This window comes from Orcinus orca, chromosome 11, assembly GCF_937001465.1.
Source record: "Orcinus orca chromosome 11, mOrcOrc1.1, whole genome shotgun sequence".
NCBI lineage: Eukaryota > Metazoa > Chordata > Mammalia > Artiodactyla > Delphinidae > Orcinus > Orcinus orca.
Window position 1 is genome coordinate 67,160,861 of NC_064569.1, and position 21,650 is coordinate 67,182,510.

Genomic DNA, 21,650 nt, shown 5'->3' on the forward strand with positions numbered 1-21,650 from the left:
TTAGTGAAGTATTCATAAGATACTTTAAGACTAGCTAATATGTAATAGCAGAAAAGGATCTTGCCTCTAATTTCTTACATGAAATAATTGAGATGTGCCTCTCTTATACTTCTAGAGAAGTTCTTTTTGGTTTCTTGTTCAGATACAAATCATAGGTCGAGATGAAATGTAGCCAACTTTTACCTGTAGTCACATATCAAATCACTATTCACGGTTGTTGCATTGTCAATACAAAATTATGTTTTTTGAGTAGGTGAAAATGTATTTGTGATTTTGTAGACATATTTGACATGTATCACATATTCATTATGGTTCCCTAACTCAGTATTGAAGATGAGTCTAAAAGAAATCAAAGTTGGCATATGAGAATTAATCGTTGGAATAATTTATTTTGTTCTACCTTCCTTTTCAAGTATGTTGGTTGTTATTTGTGAGTATGGGTGAATAAGTGTTCAATAAACATATCTGAGGTTCTCAGTTGCTTGGACTCTTGGTCTGTGCAGTTGCTTTATTGATGGCTTACTATTTGTTTGCTCGCTCACTTGTTTTATATTAATAGGTTAGACCAAGGAAGGGCGTCAAGAAAATAAGTGGGTAGCATTTTCAAAAATAGAGTTGCTCAGAGAAGAGATAAGATTAGGTCAAGGTGATACAAAATCTGTTTTATTTACAATTTTGGAAGCTACTATGCAGAAAAGTGTCATCAAGCCAGTCTTTAATGCCTTCCTATAATGTGCTGACTATACAGGCTTAAAGTTAGGAGGTTCAGTCTGAACGTGACAGTTTCAGGTAACGAACGTTTCGGAAATAAAGGCCAAGTGTGCAAGTGAATGCAGAGATCTTGAGGGGGAGATGTGAGCTTAGACTACGTGAGTGGCAGAAGTTCTGCCATTCAGCCTCCCTTGATTTGCCATGAGTGTAGATACACACAAGCCATGTTTATTTTTACATTTTCAGCAGGTGTGACACTTTGGCCAGTGTAATGGCTTGGAGTACAGCATGGCTTCCCCTTGATTGGCGTGTCCTGATGGAATATTTTCTGAAATGATGTGTGAAGACCTTGCATCATTATTTTTACAAGCATGTATCAACAAAGTCTAGGCCCTAGGAAAGTGCAAATAGAATGCCATGCAGCAGACAGTATGTTTACATTTTATTTTTAGTCCCTGGAAAGATTTATAGTTTCTGGAGGGATTGCTTTACTCCTGCTCGTTACGTTTGATCTGGTCATCCTAACTTAGAGCATTCACGAAACTTTCCACTTGCTGTGTGCCTGAATTCTCCCAGGGAAATGTGTTTCTTCCTATTCAGTCTGTGGATGTACAGTTGCTGCCTTCTGATGTCATGTTGAAATGTGATTGCTCTGAATGACACTGTCAGCCTTGCATTAATCCTGCTTGTTCACACCAGGGTCCCCATCTGCTTTGTGAAAGGGAAAAAAAAAATGTGTCATCCATCTTTAGAGAGTGTATGCCTAACCTAAATTTCATCTTAATCCACTGTTCTAAGGTCTCTGACATGCTTATTTCCATAATAAAAAATGAATATTTTCAATTAGCCCCATTCAGGAACAAATCTGTCATTTCCACAACATGCAAACTACTGTCTCCCAGTTGACCTCCATCAGATCAAAGCTGTGTATTGCAAACATAGAAGTTAATTATGAGACATGATGTACCTAGGTTAAAAATAATCTCCTGGATCTGATTGTTGTGGCATCTGTCAGGTCTTTATTCCAGTATAACTTTGATTCTGTCAATGTGGTATGTCCATACCTCTTGTTGTATTGTATTTTTTTGATCAGATCAATTTACAGAGCAAAAAAAAAAAAAGAGGCCAGCCGCCGGCCCCCCCGCCCGGCAACAAAAAAGAATTAGCTCTCTGCTTCCATCTTCCATGGCAGTTGAGTGCTTAAATGTTATAAGTCTAAATCTCAACTTCCAACATGTCTCTGAAAATACATTTTAATAACAACATGATTATTCCAGTGACATGTTTCAACTCCTTGGAATGAGCAGTCATTGTATTAGATATATTCAAACTCATGCTTCACACATACACACTTGGATAGCCTTACAGCTGGAAATCCTTCTGTGTAATATGACTATGATTGAGAAAGCATGCACGTGTTCCTCCCTCCCCTTCATGCTAAAAAGAAATGCATAAAGTGTAGAGTGAATTATGTTGCTTAAATCATATTTGGACTAGAAACAGGCAAGGACTTTGGTTCAAAGAAAAGGAGAAGATGCTATGGGCTTTTGTAGCAGCTCTCTAGATTAGTAAGAGAAGACAGCTCTTGGTGTTTGAGAGACATAATGTTTGCCTACCGTGCAGATCTTTTTCTAAACTTCTTTCCTTCATTGTTTTTAACCTTCAATAAATTCTTACTTTCATTTTTCTAATCTTCATGGATTTTAAGTCATTGTATATTTTCTCACATAGGTAGAAATTTATTTAGTCATTTTCCTTCAAATGATGAGCTACGTGCTTGTTGCAAATCAAGATAAAGTGTGCCAATTGCATTTTTAAAATTTATTTATTTGTTCATTTATTTAATTTTTGGCTGCATTGGGTCTTCGCTGCTGCATGCGGGCTTTCTCTAGTTGTGGTGAGCGGGGGCTACTCTTTGTTGCGGGGGGCAGGCTTCTCATTGTGGTGGCTTCTCTTGTTGCAGAGCACAGGCTGTAGGCGCACAGGCTTCAGTAGTTGTGGCTCGCGGGCTCTAGAGCGCAGGCTCAGTAGTTGTGGCACACGGGCTTAGTTGCTCTGCGGCATGTGGGATCTTCCCGGACCAGGGCTCGAACCCGTGTCCCCTGCATTGGCAGGCGGATTCTTAACCACTGCGCCACCAGGGAAGCCCCCCAATTGCATTTTATAAAAGCTGTGAGTGAGGGATAGGGGGAGAAGAGGGTTATTATGGGACTGTATGAAATCATGTGTGTGTGAAACTTTTGAAAACTGTAAAGCACTATACAATTTAAAGAATTTTTCATTCAATTAAAAAAAGTTAAAAAAAAAAAGAGCTGTGAGTGAAACTTAGGTGGCCTGGGATCAAGGTTTTCCATCTGGATCATGTGAGAGACTTCCTGTGAAATTAAGGACATAAGGAAAACCTATCTTTGAAATAGGATCATCCTCAGTGAAGAATAATTTCTGAGGTCATATCCTTAATTTAGTAGATGTACTTTAAAATCTGTTAGAAATTGCCACCACCTTTGAAATGACTTTGTTACAGTCACTGTTTGCTATCCCCCAAACCACAGCTGTTGGCATTTTGATTGCTACTGAAGTGAATAGCACTCCACACTGTGGCAATCACACCCATCATAAAAGTTAAATGAACATTCTTGTAATACCCGCTGGGATGGAACAGAGGTAGGAGATAAGGATTGAGCACACAGGATAAAATATGTCACTGACAAATTGAAATTACTGCCTTAATACAGTGTCGTGTCTTGCTTGTCACCTATATCTGTTTTGTTTTATTCAAAACTATTTCAAAAACACAAATACTGTGTTGAAACAGAATCAGAATGAATCATTTCTGTTATCTGTCAGAATTTGCCTTGCCTTTGCTAGACTTCCTGTGTTGTTTTCCCTTGCTGGATGTACAGTTTGATAAATCTTTTTGCAGAGATGCTTTATTCAAAATATGACTGTAGTCAGCATATGACTACAAAGAACTATCATTTCTGAATTGCGAACATTGCATTGGTTGTGGGGTTTTTTGTCAAAAAATTTTGTGAAAGACCTTTCATTTGTTGTATTAATATTTCATTTTTTAACAGTTTTTTTTCCATTTTGGTTTGGTCTCAGAAGGGTTAACATCATGGCTGTCACTACTAACATCTGAATCTCCAGACTAATTGAAATGCAGACCCTGCTCTGTGAAGGCTTCTCTCCACTGCTGGCTCTGCTTTCCGCAGTTTGCTTTAAAAAGTAACAAACTGATTTTGATATGACCCATTCATTTCAAAAGTTTCTGTATCATTCTTATTTCAGAAGAATAAAAGATTTGAAGCAGCCTGATCATTTATCTTGTCTAAAAGCTTCACACCCATAAGGAAGGAATCTCCCTTTACCCCTTAGCTCAGTCTTCGTATGTCCTTTGTAGACATGTCTGATTCTTCTTTGGCGTAGAAGAATTTGTATTCATGCCCTGGACTATAAACTCCTTGAGGGCGGTGAAGCCTTCTTCTGTACAATGCCCTATAGTTATTAAAACAGGGCATGGATATCAGTTTTGCTGACCTCACAAATTTCAGGAGCATAAATGATACATAATAGAATGTACACCTAATAGTTAGTGATAAATGCCAAGTGTGCAATTAAAGTTAGCTCAAGACACATACAGAGCAAAAAAATACATTGTTCCTTTTCACCACTTAATATAGCATATCTGGCAGCAACCTTGACATATAGTAAGTGCTTAATAAATGTTTGTTAAATTACGCTAAGATTGGACTAGAATTTACCTCTCCTAGGTCACCTCTTTTTGCTAAACCATACGAAGTTTCCTCCTTTCAGAAAGCATTCACTGAGAGTTTCTTTCCCATGCCAGAGCCTGGCACTAGCACTATGAAAACAAAGTAAATTCACTTTCTTACCTTCCAGCATAGAAGACAGACACAACAAGTAGATATAATTCATTGTGGTAAGTGTTGCAATTAATGTGTGTAGACAGTACTATGGCAACATAGAAAGTAAGCTATGAATAAGAGATTGTTCAGTTCGTTTTTGTGGCCTCTCCCGTTGCGGAGCACAGGCTCCGGACGCGCAGGCCCAGCGGCCATGGCTCACGGGCCCAGCCGCTCCGCGGCATGTGGGATCCTCCCGGACAGGGGCACGAACCCGTGTCCCCTGCATCGGCAGGCGGACTCTCAACCACTGCGCCACCAGGGAAGCCCTGTTCAGTTCATTTTTGAAATGAACAGAAGTCTGTAAAAAAGAGAGTGGAAGAAGAGCTTTGTCAGAAGAGTAGTTTGATAAGAAATGGATGCTCAAAATAGCACACGGCAGAAAGAGAAGTTTCACGTGGCTCATGAAGGATGTATATGGAGGGCTTATTTGGGTGCCAAGTTGTAAAGGGTTTCCTAGTACTGGGATGAAAGTGGATTCTTTTCTGTCGGCACAGGCTGACCCTCTAAAACCCCACGGTGCTTAAGAAAGACAGATGGTCAGGTTGAAGGTATTGGATTAAGGAAGAAATTGAAAGTGTGGAGAATAGGAGGCTGATAGCATTTAGGAATGGGATGAGATGCTAACCCAGGCAGTGCCAGTAGAAATGGAGGGCAGTAAAGAGAGGAAGAATATGAAACATATTGTTCACCTTAAATTTGCTTGTTGCCCCTGGGAAAAGGAACTAAGAAGCCAGGAAGCAAGGCAGCTGAATAGAGACAGAGAAGCAGGCCATAAAGAAAAGTCTGTTCTGCATGCTAGAGCACCAGCAAAATGCCGTCCTTCTCCCACATACAGTGGTCCAGGCCCCATAATCACTGTGACACATTTTGGTGGCTCCTGCTGTCCCTCTCGCTGCCCACATTTCTGTTATCCTCCTCTCACCGCATTGAAAGTGCACCTATATCAAGGATTTTCCATTTCATGAATAACAGATTTTTTTTTTTTTTTTTTTTTTGCGGTGCGCGGGCCTCTCACTGTTGTGGCCTCTCCCGTTGCGGAGCACAGGCTCCAGACGCACAGACCCAGCAGCCACGGCTCACGGGCCCAGCCACTCTGTGGCATGTGGGATCTTCCCGGACCGGGGCACGAACCTGTGTCCCCTGCATCGGCAGGCGGACTCCCAACCACTGAGCCACTAGGGAAGCCCCTATGTATAACAGATTTTTCACCTTAGAAACAGTGGTTATCTAGTTGTTAGCCTTGAGAAAGTGACTCTGACCAGGAAAACACCAGGCCAGACAGTCTTATTTACCACCTGTTCTGAGGTGATGGGAGCCTTGAGTAATTACCTTTCAAATATCACCATGTAGTTGACAGTCCTTACAGAACGTATTCTGTCCAAATGTTAAAGAACAGGTGGATCGGGCTTCCCTGGTGGCGCAGTGATTAAAAATCTGCCTGGCAATGCAGGGGATACGGGTTCGAGCCCTGGTCCGGGAAGATCCCACATGCCGCGGAGCAACTGAGCTCGTGCACCACAACTACTGAGCCTGTGCTCTAGAGCCTGCGAGCCACAACTACTGAGCCCACAAGCCACAACTACTGAAGCCTGCACGCCTAGAGCCTGTGCTCCACAACAACAGAAGCCACCGCAGCGAGAAGCCAGCACGCCGCAATGAAGAGTAGCCCCCGCTCGTCGCAACTAGAGAAAGCCCACGTGCAGCAACAAAGACCCAACACAGCCAAAAATAAATAAATTAAAAAAAAAAACAGGTGGATCACTGAAGAGGAAATGTAAAAAGCTAGTAAGCTTCTGAAAATATTATTAACCTCTCTAGTAATCAGGAAAAAAAACTTAAGCACAGAATAAGATACTGTTTTCCAACTCTCAATTTGCAAAACTTAAAAAGCCAGATAATACTAAGTGGTATTAAGGATAGGAAACAGAGAGACCCCTGTTACATGTTGATGCTAATGCATTTTGCTACAACCACACAGAAGAGCAATTTGGTGATATCTGGCAAAGTTGAAGATCCCCCATGTCTAACAACTCCAGGCTTAGAAACTCTCCCATTAAGTACATGTGGAGATATTCACAAGAATATTGATGGCAGCCTCCTTTTTTTTAAGATGAGAGGTTTTTTTTTTAATTGAAGTATAGTTGATTTACAATGTTGTATTAATTTCTGCTATACAGCAAAGTGATTCAGTTATACATATATATATATATATATATACACACACACACACACATTCTTTTTTATATTCTTTTTCCTTTATGGTTTATCACAGGATATTGAATATAGTTACCTGCTGGACGGTAGGACCTTGTTGCTTATCCATTCTATATCTAATAGTTTGCATCTGCTAACTCCAACCTCCCAATTCATTCCTCCCCCACCCTCCTTCCCCTTAGCAACCACAAGTCTGTTCTTTATGTCTGTGAGTCTGCTTCTGTTTTGTAGGTAAGTTCATCTGTGTCATATTTTAGACTCCACATATAAGTGATATCATATGGTATTTGTCTTTCTCTTTCTGGCTTACTTCACCTAGTATAATAATCTCTAGTTGCATCCATGTTGCTGCAAATGGCATTATTTCATTCTTTTTTATGGCTGAGTAGCATTCCATTGTTTATACGTTCCACATCTTTTTTATCCATTCATCTGTCAATGGACATTTAGGTTGTTTCCATGTCTTGGCTATTATGAATAGTGCTGTTATGAACATAGGAGGGCATGTAGCTTTTTGAATTATAGTGGCAGCCTCTTTTAAATAGTCTGTAAGCCGATCCTTCAGAAAATGGGTAGTCATTCAACAGAATTTATGTGAAACAACAAAACCTTACATATATCAACAAGGATAAATCTGAAAAACAAAAAGATGAGCAGAAATTTCAAGTTCCGAGTGAGTGCTTGTCAGGATGGCATCCCATGATGGATAATGACATATGTGTAAAATTAAAACTTATAAATGTATAAGATCATACATTTGCTATGGGTACACAAAAAATAAAAGTGTGAAACATACATGGGAATGATAAATACCAGCTTCAGGATAGTGGCTTTCTTGGAAGGAAGGGGGGTTATTTCACTGAAAGATATTTGGGGGCTTCAATTGTCTTTATAAAGTTTCATTTGTTAGGCAGGTACACAGTTTTTATTGTATTCTCTGAAATTCTTGTATGACTAAAATACTTACAATAAAGAAAAAACCCTGCATATGGCTTTACTTGTGTGTTCATTCATTTAACCTGTCACCCATCCGTCTTTTCAGCTACCCATTCATTTATTATTCTTTTCTGTCAAAATAATTTTATTTAAACAATCTCAGAAGTTGATCACGGCTTAAACCAAGTTGGGAGAAAGGAGCATAATTATAATTGAAAGACAGATTTAAGGGAGATTTGAGGGTGAAGTTGCCAAGACTAAACAACTGGATGAATGTTTATGTGTGCGTGTGGGGGAATGTATTCATTCCCCAGGAATCAAGGGTAATGTATTGAGGTTTCTAGGTTGGTATCAGCCCACTGCGCATGCCAGTGGGACCAAGGAGAAGGAGTGATATTGGAACCGAGGGGAATAGGGTATCTAATTTTGTCTCAGTCCATGTCACACTTTTTTCCCATAAACCTGATAGATAATCTTAAAAACTTTAATTCGGTAATTATTTATTAAATGTTTGCCATATACAAGGCACAATAAATATAAAGAGATCCCTGAAATGTATGCAGAAATACTCTTTTTCATGAATATGTTTCTTTAAAGTTTATACCATTCATTCTTAAGCATCATGTACAGTTACTGCTCCGGTAAATTAAATTGGGTAAGCAATTTCAACTGAATCCAGTTGAATGGCAGTAGGCAGCCTTCATTAAGTTATTGGGTAACTATTTGAAAAAGAGTGAGAATCCATTAAAAACTTCAGACTGTGCAAACTCATTTAAGTTTGCAAATTCAGAAGGGAAGTTAAAGGTGGTTATCTTGAAAACATCCCCCAAATGTGTGGTGTATTAACTGAATAACAGCTGGGTAAGGCTAACCTTAGACGTTCTTTCTTAAAAGTTATTTAGTTCTTACAACAGTAAATGTACAACTATATGGATAATTTCAGCAACACTTTGAGTGAAAATTGATATATTTATAAAACTAGAACTATTGGTCTGTTATCTCTGTCTTCATCTTTTTCATAGCTTCTCTTGCCTGTTGATTTATTTTCAGAAAAGGGAAATGGTCTCAGGGACTAATGGGATACAGAGAGGCCAGTTACTGTGTGGGTTTACAACTCCAGAACATTTCAACCAAGTCCTTCTTTTCCTTTTCCTAGGCCTCACCCATGTCCTCTGTTCAAAGTTCTATATTTTAGTCCTGTTCCCAGTAGAAACATGGATTCCCAATCTTAAATCCCCTTACGGTCTCACTATTCCTCCTCCATAGATATCTTTCCAAGACTATGTGATAGGCAAAGGCTAGGAAGATGATTTTCTGTTCCAGTGCTGTGTGATCAGCTGGGTTCCTTGGGAGCCTCAAGGGCATTAGATTAGAGTAAGACCTTCATAATCTGACCTTTGCTCTACCCCATCCCAATATACATCTACATATATATTCATTTTAATTTTGCTTATTTCCTCCAATGTTAGAGAAGTAAGCCAACGAGCACAGTAAAGTAACAATAAAGGCATAATTCCCTAGAGACTTGGAAAAGCCATCATTCGTTGCCTCATTATGGCTGCTAGTCAGCCCCTTTGATGTAAAGCATCTGTCCTCTTCAAGGAAATGAGAAAGGTCTGGTTTTCCTTTCTAGTCTGTGAGGAGCCACAAGCCCCATGTTACTGGGTTGCAAGCTGCTTGCCTGCCTTTGTTAACATGCTGAAAATTTCATCGGCTGTCTTTAATAAAAGAGGATGTGTGTGAGGGAAGACATCAGCAGATGTGGTTGGGTTTCTGTTCCCCAGTCCATGAGTCATAGCTGGCAGAGAGCAATGACACTACTATGTAATCAGACAGCCGGTCAGTCACCTGGACTTCTTGCATTTCAGTTACATAGTGAGGCAGTCTTTAAATCTGTTTAGAAACCCTTACATGCTCTTCTTTGGTTATGAAAAAGCTTTTCATTCCCTCTCCTTCTGTCTAACAATATTTAGTCATTTATGGCTTCTGTTAATAAAGTTTCATTTGAACATTTATTACCTTAAATAATTACATGGCCAAGAGAAGAATTCTACTTTATGGAAGGATAGACATGTGATCTGATACACTTTTGCTCTGTAGGAACTTCATCTTCTTATAGGAAACTTCATCTCAAAAACCCTAAAAGGACATAATCTAGAATCTGGAAATAACCTCTAGAACCATGCTTCTCCAATTTTAAGAAGCATACAGAGCATTGGGAGACCTTGGTGAAATTCAGATTCTGAGTCAGTAGGTGGCAACTGAAATTCTGCATTTCTGTCAAGCTCCCAGGTGATGCCAATGCTACTCCTTGCAATTTTTGTAGCAAGGCTAGAAGACCTGAAGGCATTCCGTCCAATGGGCATCCACTAAGCTACCCTGGTCATTGCTGTGGAGGAGAGACATGACAGGCTTCAAAGATAAAGAAGCCCTTGTCTTTGAAGAGAGAAAATAACCCTATAAGAAGAAAGTCTTTTATATCTAGTTTTATTCATAAATGTTTAACAAACACATGAAATTTTTTATCAAAATAATGGTTGATACTATCAAAGCCGTTACCTAAGGCAGTGATACTCTTATGTCACATTTGAGCACACCAGTATGTAAATTTCATCAGTTTCTATTTATTCAAATAAGAAGCTATAGTGATGCTTTAAGCATTACATAATGTATGTCCATAGGCTTTTAAAATTTTTTAAAAAAACTTTTTTTTACTCTATTAAAAGACATATCTAAACCAAAATGTTTCATCTGAATGTAGAAATCTATAGCTGCTTAAAAATATTGAATGATGTTCTTAAATATGCACATTTTTAGTTTATTTGGATTTTGACTCTTTAGGGGACATAGTTAAGGAGTATATGTGGCCGCATTAACTTCATAATGTCAATTTTTTATTATTTTTGTTTAATGAGTAACACTAATGTGGATAATGCAAAATTAGAATCATTCCAAACACCATTATAATTAGCATTCCGAACTCATTTTGATAACAGATATAACTTCCTAATTGTGTTTTCTTCGAATAATATTAACTTTTTTTCATCACTTGATAGCAGAAAGGTGACTTCAAAGTAGTCTAAGGAGAGATGGACCCCAGGCTGCAATTTAGTAACAATAGTAAAGCCTATTTATGTGGCTTGGTATGTACTTCACCACCTGTTTTCACAGTTATCTTTTCCAGGTTTAACCTAAGAAAGGCTACACACCTAGTATAGGCAGAACCAGTTCACACATCCTCAGCATTTGGACTCAGTGGTCATTCAGGCATATTGACAAGAAGATCCTACTTTGTGTGTTTGAGATGATGAGGAGACAGAAAAGGAGAGGGGAAAGACAATAATTTTGTATCCTCATGTAATCTCATTAACAACCCTGTGAAGCAAGTACTGTTCTCGTTTCCAGAAGAAACTGTGGTCTCAGTGCTTCCTAGGTGCACATGTCACTGGAGCAGAACTGGCATTGGAACCTGTGATTCTGTAACCTCTTGAGTGTTTTTAATAATCCCCTTGAGTTGCAATTATAGTTAGGTACAGACTCTGATAATAAAGTGGTTCAAGAAATAACCACTACCCCACAGAGCCATCTGGTTTCTCTCAGCCCCATCACTGGGCCTTTTCTATTTCTGGTTAGTAGGGAATGGTCTCCAGCCGTGGTTCTCCCTCCCCATTTCCTCTCTTCCCACTCAGGATAGCAGGAAGTCTGAACATTTTATCTACTTAGCATCTCCAGTAAGTCAGGCTGTGAACACACTTCACCTTCAATTTAGTAGCTGTTTATTGACAGTCATGCTAAGCTCTGGGAGTGGACGTAATTCAGAAATGTGTCCCAGCATCAAGAAACTCAGTATAACAATGGGTGGTATGATAACAAAGTTCTTTTAGGAAGACAGAGTAGGTGGTGTTATTTTAAGTTTCCAATGTGGAGCTATTCACTGCTCATGTAATTTAGAGCTATGTTTATTTGGATTGGTGTTTAAAATTAGAAGTTGACCATCTGTATTTTTCTTGATAAGTATGGAGTCATCCTAACCAAAAGGTTTTCGAAGGTCAGGAATAGCTTATATTTGCAACATTGTTTTTGGAAAAGAAAAAAGGATACAGAAGAGTCGGAAAATAATACCCAGCAGTTGAAGACTTAAGACAACTTTGGTATACATCCAAAGAGACACGTTATGCAGCCATTGAAATAAAAATTATAAAGTATGTATAACAACATAAAAATCGTAAACATGCATGTGCTAGACCTCAAGCAAAATGAGACAAGAAAAAGTGAACTTTTTGACATTTGTAGAGTGTTTATTATGTGCACGTATCAATACTGTGCTACATTTATTTTCTCATTTTATCTTTCTAACAACATACAAAAAAGTTGATGTTTATTCAGTATTTCATAAATGAAAGAATTGGGACACAGATATGTTAGGGGACCTCACCAAGGTCACAGCCGGTGGTTGAGCAAGAACTCAGATCCAGGGCTTCCCCGGTGGCGCAGTGGTTGAGAGTCCGCCTGCCGATGCAGGGGACACGGGTTCGTGCCCCGGTCCGGGAGGATCCCACATGCCGCGGAGCGGCTGGGCCCGTGAGCCATGGCCGCTGAGCCTGCGCGTTTGGAGCCTGTGCTCCGCAACAGGAGAGGCCACAACAGTGAGAGGCCTACGTACCGGGGGGAAAAAAAAAAAGAACTCAAATCCAGTACTCTTCAAATCCAAATCTGATCATCTTTTCCCAGCTGATATCCTCTGAGCTATTCAACCCTCCCCCCAGCATTGTTTCTGATTCAGAAATAATTGTATTTACAGTAAAGAGTGGAGTCATATGAATTCAGCTGAAAAAAATGCTTGCATTGTGAAAACACTAAACCATAAAAATAATTGTGAATCATTTTAGGCTGTATCCTAGTTGCCAAGACAATTAATAGTTGACACCATTTGTAAAATGAAAATATAATCTTAGCATAAACAATTTTAGTTTTATCTGTTGTTTGAAATACGCATTTATGTAACTGCCAAGGTATCAGCTGCCCTTTGTTAGCCAGAAAGTTCCAGGGACAAGACAAGAACAGAACAGCCCTTATTCGTAGATAACAAGCAAAGTGTTTTTTCCTTTGGGAAGGCCTTGTTGTCGTTAACTAATGTTTGAGAATTTGGGTATGGAAACCCTTGTATTAAACTAGTGCTACATACTATATTGCTATATTGATTGTAAACATCGACCATTAGAAGTTTAAAAGCTGTTTGACTTAAAAATTAGAACTTTATCTCGTTAAACTACATGAGTTCAATTTGGAAAGTATTTTAGTGGTTGCATTTGAATTTTTTTCAGGGTTTTCACCCTGAAAACATCAGTAAAATTTTACAGTATATTTTACTTATTTATATATGTTTGCAGAAATGGCCTAGAATATTGATTGCTAAGGAGAGAAAGCAAAGAATGGGTAGACATAGATTTGTCAACTTTTCCCACTTAATTTTTTATTTCTTGGCATTGAGTTGAAAAAAAGTTCAATTCTTTCCATCTAAAATTGTATCCCGTTCAACTTTTTTCTCAAGAAAGTACAGGGTGACTAGGTTACTAGGTCTCCATAGGTAACCTATACTTTCTCATTAAAGAAAAAGCTATTTCCCTAACTGCCTGCCCTCTTTAAGGCACAAAGTACACAGCAGCTGTTTGAAAACCTTTTTTTCCCTTCCTGTTTTATCTACTTGTATAAATTGCTACATTGCTTCCATAAAATGCCTCCAGACATAAGGGAGTCATTTGCATAAATGGATGAAGATTTTTGTCTTCCATGAAGGAAAGCTTGCCATGGCCTCTTAATCGTTTTCCTTCCTCTCTCTGGTTCCAGTATCCGGCTGCTCTGATGAACTTGGGAGCCATCCTGCACCTCAATGGACGACTCCAGAAGGCCGAGGCCAACTACCTGCGGGCGCTGCAGCTCAAACCGGATGACATCATCACGCAGTCCAATCTCCGCAAACTCTGGAACATCATGGAAAAGCAAGGCTTGAAGACCTCCAAGACTTGACACAGGAGGGCCGTACCTCATCCTCCTCCATATTTGAAAGCCGGCTTCATTAAGGAACAGAACTTCCCAGCAGTGCTATGACAAGAGTTAGTTTGGACTTCAAGACAGGGGGGCAGAGGTCACTGAGGTCACTGCCACTTCTGGGAGTATCCACTTTGCTGTGGGCACAGCCATTAACACCAAAAAGAGGAACATTGGAAACCTCCTGCAGGATATAATTGTTACCCGTAGAACCGGAAACCAGAGCACTTAAAACAGGATCTTTTGGCATTCTTAAAGGGGGGAGGGGAGTCTACGTTTCAAATTTTGTTCAATTTTGAAAGCTAACTTGGAAATTATACTGTTCCTTAAACACTGTGAGAGGAAGTCAGAATTTCTGTTCAGCCACGGTAAACTATTACGGTCAAGTGTTCACACGCAGTGATTCAAGTGTCGTGTGAATCCTGGTGAGCTGGCCGGTTGTCCTGACGCTGCTGTCTTCCCTCTTTGGGACAGCCTGCTTATCAGTGTCTAAAACTTAGAAAACTTTTTTTTTTTTTTTAATACTATGTCAGGATCTGTCAGAGTCTACATTTGTTTCCTGACTAGCGCACATAACGTTTTATGATTTAGATGTCACCATCATGTGGGCATCCTTTGCTTTTCATGTTCTGAAAAGGGTATACAGAACAGAGCAAACCATGTTTCTCACTGGTGTTGTAGGAGGGACTGGGGAGGCCTTATGTGTTCCAGGCAGGCATATTTTACTTTGACGTCACTGACGTTTTCCCAAAACTGCCTAGGAGGATTCATTGTATTAATTCTTAGGCTTTTGAAATTGCCTTTTAAAATGGCTATTCCTGGTTAACGCTCATGCTAAGGCAGTAAATCAAAAGGAAGCTTAACAAATGGTCTAGTTCCAATAACTAACCAGCAGCTATTAGACAAAAGGGAAGAGGCTTTGTGCCTTCCAGATGTTGCTGGGTTAAAAATCAAGTCTGTGCGAGGGTGTATAATGATGGCTGCCAACGATTTTATATTCTGGAAAGAGTTGGTATGAAATGCTAATCACTTTCTAATAGGTACCTAAACAGCAGTGCTGATAAGTTTTTGAGGAATTATTTTTAATCATACTTTGTTCTTCCCAAAAGACATAAAAAAATGACTTATTTTAAGCTGCAGGTAGACTATAGCATTAGCCCACGTGTTTCTAGGTCTCCTGCCAAGTGCTTTTCACAGTTGAAAACTATTTTTCACTAGCAAATTTGGCATTTTATTTCATTACCTATTAGTAACCACTTCAGTGATAATTTCACAAGTAAAAGACTATGAGGGAAGTAGAGAGAAACATTTACTGAACATTTTTGACTTGCAGTCAAACTTTGCTACTAAAAATTAACTTTGTAAAAACAACGATCCACTCTCAACTTCTTCCTAGAGAAAGTAGCTATACAATACCCAACATATTTATTTATTTATTATTCTACCATAGCAAAATAACAAAACTTGATTCATTAAACCAGTTCTTTGCAACTTAAAATTAGCTTTTTTTCTTGTCCTTTCACATTCAGTGTATATATGGTCAGCGTCCCCATTTAAGGGAAGCTGGACATGCAAATAGATCATATTATGTTTTCTTCATATTTTATATGTTTTGCTGCATATCTGAGTAAGGTGGGGTAAAGAATTAAAGTAGTGTTCCTATGGCATTAGTGTTTTGGTGAGAAGGGCAACATAGAGAGATTTGTTGATGGCATTAAAAGAAGGCCCTCCTAATATGTATATTATTTGGTAAACATTTCATTGAAGGGCCAAAAGTTAAATTATAATTAAATCACTGTGTTTTCAGAATGATATTTAATGTTTAACAACAACAAACACGTGGTCAAACCAAAAGCGTGGGTTGAAGTATATTTTTCATCTTCTAGTGCATTGGCAATTGCAAAAAAAAAAAATAAAGGCAAAAAGGAATTTAATATAAGGATATAGAGGTGAATTCAGTGTCTAACATTTTTATTTATTTAAATAGTTATTGACCTATGATGACTTCCTAGTCTTACCATTTTGTGTCTTTTTATTGTTATTGTTCTTCTTTTCACACACTTGGTTCTTGGTAGGTTCGCTGATGGCACAGCAGAGGCACTTCATGTTGACCCAGTTCCCAAGTAGCGTTAATAATTGGGCCTGTGTCATAAAATGCATGGATCATTAACAACTAAATGTCCCTGACACCTTTCACTACAGGGCTGGGCTTAGTAACTGACCAACTTGGGGGGAGTGTTGAGGGGGTCTATAGAACATGGTCAAAAAATGTCTCCGCTCAGGGATTTATGGTGGATTATTGCAGACAGTGCTAAAAATATAGAGCACAAGTTTACTAAATTAAAATTTTATTTTTTGAGAAACTGTTGTTTGTATAAATTATCAAGATTTGTAGGCTTTCCTTTTGTAGAAATAATTGTTTTATGTGCCAGAGAATTTCGATTTTGTTTTCAACAATAAAGCATTGATAACAAATACGTTTATAAGCCTTTTTAAAATCGTCTACAGCAACAACACTTATACTGTCTTGGATTTTAACAGGCCGATGAGAAAGCTGGAAATCTCCAGAAACTTTTCCCAGACACCATTTTAGATATTAACTTTGTAGATTCCTTTAGGTTTTTCTTAATGACCTCATCAAGTTGTCTCACATATTTGGAACTTTCTCATTTGATCCACGATTTACTGGCTAAACAAAAGCTCTTCACTCCACTCTTCGGAAGTAGACGATGAACTAACACAATAACATCAGAAAGCAGTTGTAAGAAGTTGGGGGAATGTTTTGGAAAACTTACGAGGAAAAACTTCACAGAAATTTCAAGTGAAGGAGAAGCTTCAAATTCCAGCAGTACCCCAGGGGGCAAAATACATCTCAAATCTCTATGGAATAACAACATCGAGAGGTCAATATGTGGTGAAGGGGCAGAGGGAATGAAAGCCAATTCAAAGTCTTCTCTGATTGCATTCTGCAGGAAGACCACCCAAAATCACACTGGAAGAAGGTCAAAATCCTGGTACGCGCCTTTCTCTACTACAAAGCTAAATATAACAGAGTTACCCTGGTTGCATTGCCATTTCAGCTTGTGGCAGTTCCAGTGCTTAAGCCAAGTTTTCTAGCAATACCCCTTCATTAAACTGAGTTGAGTGTTAAATAGTAGGAAGCAAATTCTATAGTATTGGAAATAATATTTAAATTAAGTGAAAAATCATATTCCAAAGGTACGTAGAAATGAATTGGAATGATTACAATTCTTAAATTATCCACAGAAACCCAGTTTTTCCCTGGTAAGAGAATAACCAAGGCTTAGATCCATTTCCTTTCTTTGTACTGTAAATGTATACTATGTGAAAACTGTCATCACTTTCATTTGTGAAAACATCAAATGAAGTCATTGGATCCCCAAATCTCAACTTTTTAGAAAGTGATTTTCAAAAATATCATGTTGATCATGAGCAAATAGTAGATGTAATTTTCATTTATGGTCTATTTTTTTTTTTCATTTATGGTCTATTTTATGTTCTTCTACTCAACAGAGTGCCAGGCTAGAAAAACAATGTGAGAAAAGAAAGACATGGCCCCTGTCTTCACTGGTTTCAGAGCGTAGTGCCTCAATCCAAGTTAAAACTCTACCCTGATTTTAGAATAGAATCAATTATGCAATTATTTCATATACTAAGATGACTTAATATCTGACATTTCTGTAGCCTGTTGTATAACTGCCACTAAGTAGTTTTGGGAACTTGGTTAAATCACTTACCTTGGGGGCCTTATACTCCTCAGGTGGAAAGTAAATGGCTTTAGTTACATGTTCACGGAAGTCTTGTTTGGCTCTCACAGTCTAAATTGTTCAGATGTTTTTCATGCCTTACCTGTCTTAGTCTGTTTGTTTGGACAGCTATAACAAAACACCACAAGCTGGGTAGTTTATAAGTAACAGAAATTTGTTTCTTACAGTTCTGAAGGCTGGAAGTCTAAGATTAGGGTGCCAGCATAGTCGAGTGAGGGCCCCCTTCCGGGTAGCAGACTTCCTGTGCCCCCTCACATGATGGAAGGGGTGAGAGTTCTCTGGAGCCTCTCTTATAAGGGCATTAGTTCCATTCATGAGGGCTCTGCCCTCATGACCTGATCACCTCCTAATACCATCACCTATGGGCGTCAGGTATTCAACATATGAGTTTTGGTGGAATGTAGATATCCAGACCATAGCAACTTTCTTTCATCTTCATGATCAATCTGTAGTAAGAGAGGTAGAGAAGGTGATTTGTGGGAGATGGAATAGCTAGAGAAATACCAAAGGGGGCGGAGAAACCACCTCCGGACTCAGGTTCACTGCCTGAGTGCTCTCATGACACGGGACATGTGAGCATAAGGCAGCATGGGGACAGGCTTGCTGCTTGCTAGCTTTGGGACATGGACAGGTTATTTCATACCTCTGAGCCCTGGTTTCCTTATCTGTGAAGCTGGAACATAACCTCACACATCCACAGGGTGTTTGGCATAAAATAAAATCCTTATATCTAAATTTTATCCTATAATCAAGGAATTAGGCAATATATAATTTTGTTATTATATTAAAATTTTAACAAGATAATCGAATTCTCTGTCAGTTTTTACCTTGTCTACCGTATTTTATGTTCTACTCAACAACAACTCAAGCTTTCCTTATAACTGACTCCTGAATGTGCTGTACCCATGTCTCTCAGCAGAATAGAGCTGTGCTTTCCTCCAGGATCAGAACTAGAGAATCGGGGTCTTCTAAATATGGCCATTTTTACCAGAACAGTGTTTGAAGTAGGGAATTTGACCCTGCTTGGGATATTAACACTTTTCTATAGCTCACCAATAAAACAAAACTATGTCATCTTTTCTGTACACAGAAAATCTGATGATATCAGCAACCCTTATTATAACTACTACAAATTAATGATTATTACTGATTATACATTAGCCAAAATGTGTCTCTTTTTGACCTTCAAGCTCTACATTTTTGAGAAAGCCAAGGTAGAGAGAGAAAGGATGGGCACTTGGGAAATGGACAGTTAATTGCCATTAGAAATAATTAAGTTTTTCTTGTAGAAGAGGAGAAGTTGATTGGAACAGTTCAAGATTGTGTCCTTTTTGGTTGCTTCATAACCTGCCAAGATTGAGCCACTGTATTATACGGGGGAAAACATTTAACAAAGAAGAGAATGGATAGAACACCACAGGAGAGGTTGGAAAAATGTTCAACCAATTTGAAGTTTAGACTAGAACTGTCCATCTATTCTGATTTGAAATATATTTAATTTCTCTCCTACCTCCTTTGGATTTGACAGGAATATCCCTCATTCAAGACAAAGCTATCAGCCATTCTCAAGTCAGATGGAGAGAATAGAGTTCTATATTTCAGTAATAGCTCAAGACTCCTAGAAGCACTTTTTCTAATAATTTTCTATCATGTATCTTTCTTTTCCATCCCAGAAGACTCAAAATAACTCCTCTGAGAACTTTCTCTTGGCAACATCATTGAGCAGCTAGAGACTATAATGAAAGTTTAAAAAACATATTGAGAGAGAAATCAAGCAAGTAATTTCTTTCCAAAAATACTAAAATGTCATAAAAGAATTAAAATGCCTTTTTTTTTTTCAACTGGACACTCCTCTAGTATTGTGTAAAAGATCATTGTTACCGGAGAATCAGAATTGGTGAGGGAGGAGAGGGGTGAGTTTGTGTGTGAGGAATAGAAACAAGTGATTACCTTTGATTTTTTTAAAATTAATTAATTAATTTATTTATTTTTGGCTGCGTTGGGTCTTCGTTGCTGCGCACGGGCTTTCTCTAGTTGCAAAGAGCGGGGGCTGCTCTTCGTTGTGGTGCACGGGCTTCTCATTGCGGTGGCTTCTCTTGTTGCAGAGCACGGGCTCTAGGCACACAGGCTTCAGTAGTTGTGGCGCACAGCCTTCAGTAGTTGTGGCTCGTGGGCTCTAGAGTGCAGGCTCAGTAGTTGTGGCGCACGGGCTTAGTTGCTCCACGGCACGTGGGATCTTCCCAGACTAGGGATCGAACCCCTGTCCCCTGCATTGGCAGGTGGATTCTTAACCACTGTGCCACCAGGGAAGTCCCTACCTTTGATTTTAATGTAGGCCCTTTTCTAATCTCGTTTAGCAAGTAATGGACATATTGACTCTGGCGATAATTAGCTTTTTAATTCTGCAGACATCAATTTATTAAATTACATAAAGCCAATTAATAATCTCAATATGTTTTCATTTTTAGTTCTTTTTGTGTTATTTTAAAAATGTTGTTATGCTTAATGTCTGGATATTTTATGTTTCCTTTGCAATAGACTATTATTCTGTAAATGTTCCTTTGCCTATACTTTGTGATGATGGCTATTTGGGAAATTTCACTGGAATTATGATATTTTAAAGTATCTTTTTAGAAATCTGTCCTATACCAGCAAGTATTTAGCTGTTACTACGTAGTATTCTATTAAATTTCAATTGAATAATTTTGCATTAAATGATATAGAAGGGTACATCAATATTAGATTTTATTATATCCCATTGGGTCTATTCTCCCAATTCCCTACTGATGATATTAATAAAATGTGATTATACTGGCAAAGCATATCTCTCTATATTGTGAGTCAAGGAACTTTATCAGTTAATTTTTTTTTTAGCATTTATTTATTTATTTTCAGGAGTAGATAATTTTCATGTATGAGTTTAAAAAATATATATTTGTTTTGTTTCTTAAATTCCACATATGAGTGAGATCACATGGTATATGTCTTTCTCTGTCTGACTACTTTCACTTAACATAATACCCTCTATGTCCATCTATGTTGTCACAAATTTATTCTTTTCTATGGCTGAGTAATATTGCATTATTATATATTTATATATATATATATATATATATATATATATATACACACACACACACACACACACACACCAAATCTTTATTCATTCATCCATTGATGGACATTTAGGTTGCTTCCATATATTGGCTATTGTAAATAATGCTGCCATAAACATAGAGGTGCAGATATCTTTTTTTTTAAATTTTTTTTTTATTTTTTAACATCTTTATTGAGGTATAATTGCTTTACAATGGTGTGTTAGTTTCTACTTTATAACAAAGTGTATCAGTTATACATATACATATGTTCCCATATGTCTTCCCTCTTGCGTCTCCCTCCCTCCCACCCTCTCTGTCCCACCCCTCCAGGCTGTCACAAAGCACCGAGCCAATATCCCTGTGCCATGCGGCTGCTTCCCACTAGCTATCTACCTTACTACGTTTGTTACTGTGTATATGTCCATGACTCTCTCTCGCCCTGTCACAGCTCACCCTTCCCCCTCCCCATAACCTCAAGTCCGTTCTCCAGTAGGTCTGCGTCTTTATTCCTGTCTTACCCCTAGGTTCTTCATGACATTTCTTTTTCTTAAATTCCATATATATGTGTTAGCATACGGTATTTGTCTTTTTCTTTCTGACTTACTTCACTCTGTATGACAGACTCTAGGTCTATCCACCTCATTACAAATAGCTCAATTTCGTTTCTTTTTATGGCTGAGTAATATTCCATTGTATATATGTGCCACATCTTCTTTATCCATTCATCCGATGATGGGCACTTAGGTTGTTTCCATCTCCGGGCTATTGTAAATAGAGCTGCAATGAACATTTTGGTACATGACTCTTTGTGAATTATGGTTTTCTCAGGGTATATGCCCAGTAGTGGGATTGCTGGGTCATATGGTAGTTCTATTTGTAGTTTTTTAAGGACCTCCATACTGTTCTCCATAGTGGCTGAACCAATT

The 21,650-nt window shown here is 38.4% G+C and overlaps 1 protein-coding gene across 3 annotated transcripts in view; it reads left to right on the forward strand.

Moving 5' to 3' along the window:
* The window catches only part of TMTC2 (transmembrane O-mannosyltransferase targeting cadherins 2), a 420,660-nt gene that overhangs the window by 377,883 nt on the left and 21,127 nt on the right, over positions 1-21,650 (forward strand). For 2 of the 3 annotated variants that reach the window (XM_049693957.1, XM_004280604.3), the window contains one exon: positions 13,638-16,315. The exons of the other annotated variant lie outside the window; for it this stretch is intronic. In XM_049693957.1, coding sequence (XP_049549914.1) covers positions 13,638-13,817 — 180 coding nt within the window. In that variant the 3' untranslated portion in view covers positions 13,818-16,315. Of the gene's footprint in view, positions 1-13,637; positions 16,316-21,650 lie in introns of those variants that run through there. 3 annotated transcript variants of the gene reach the window in all.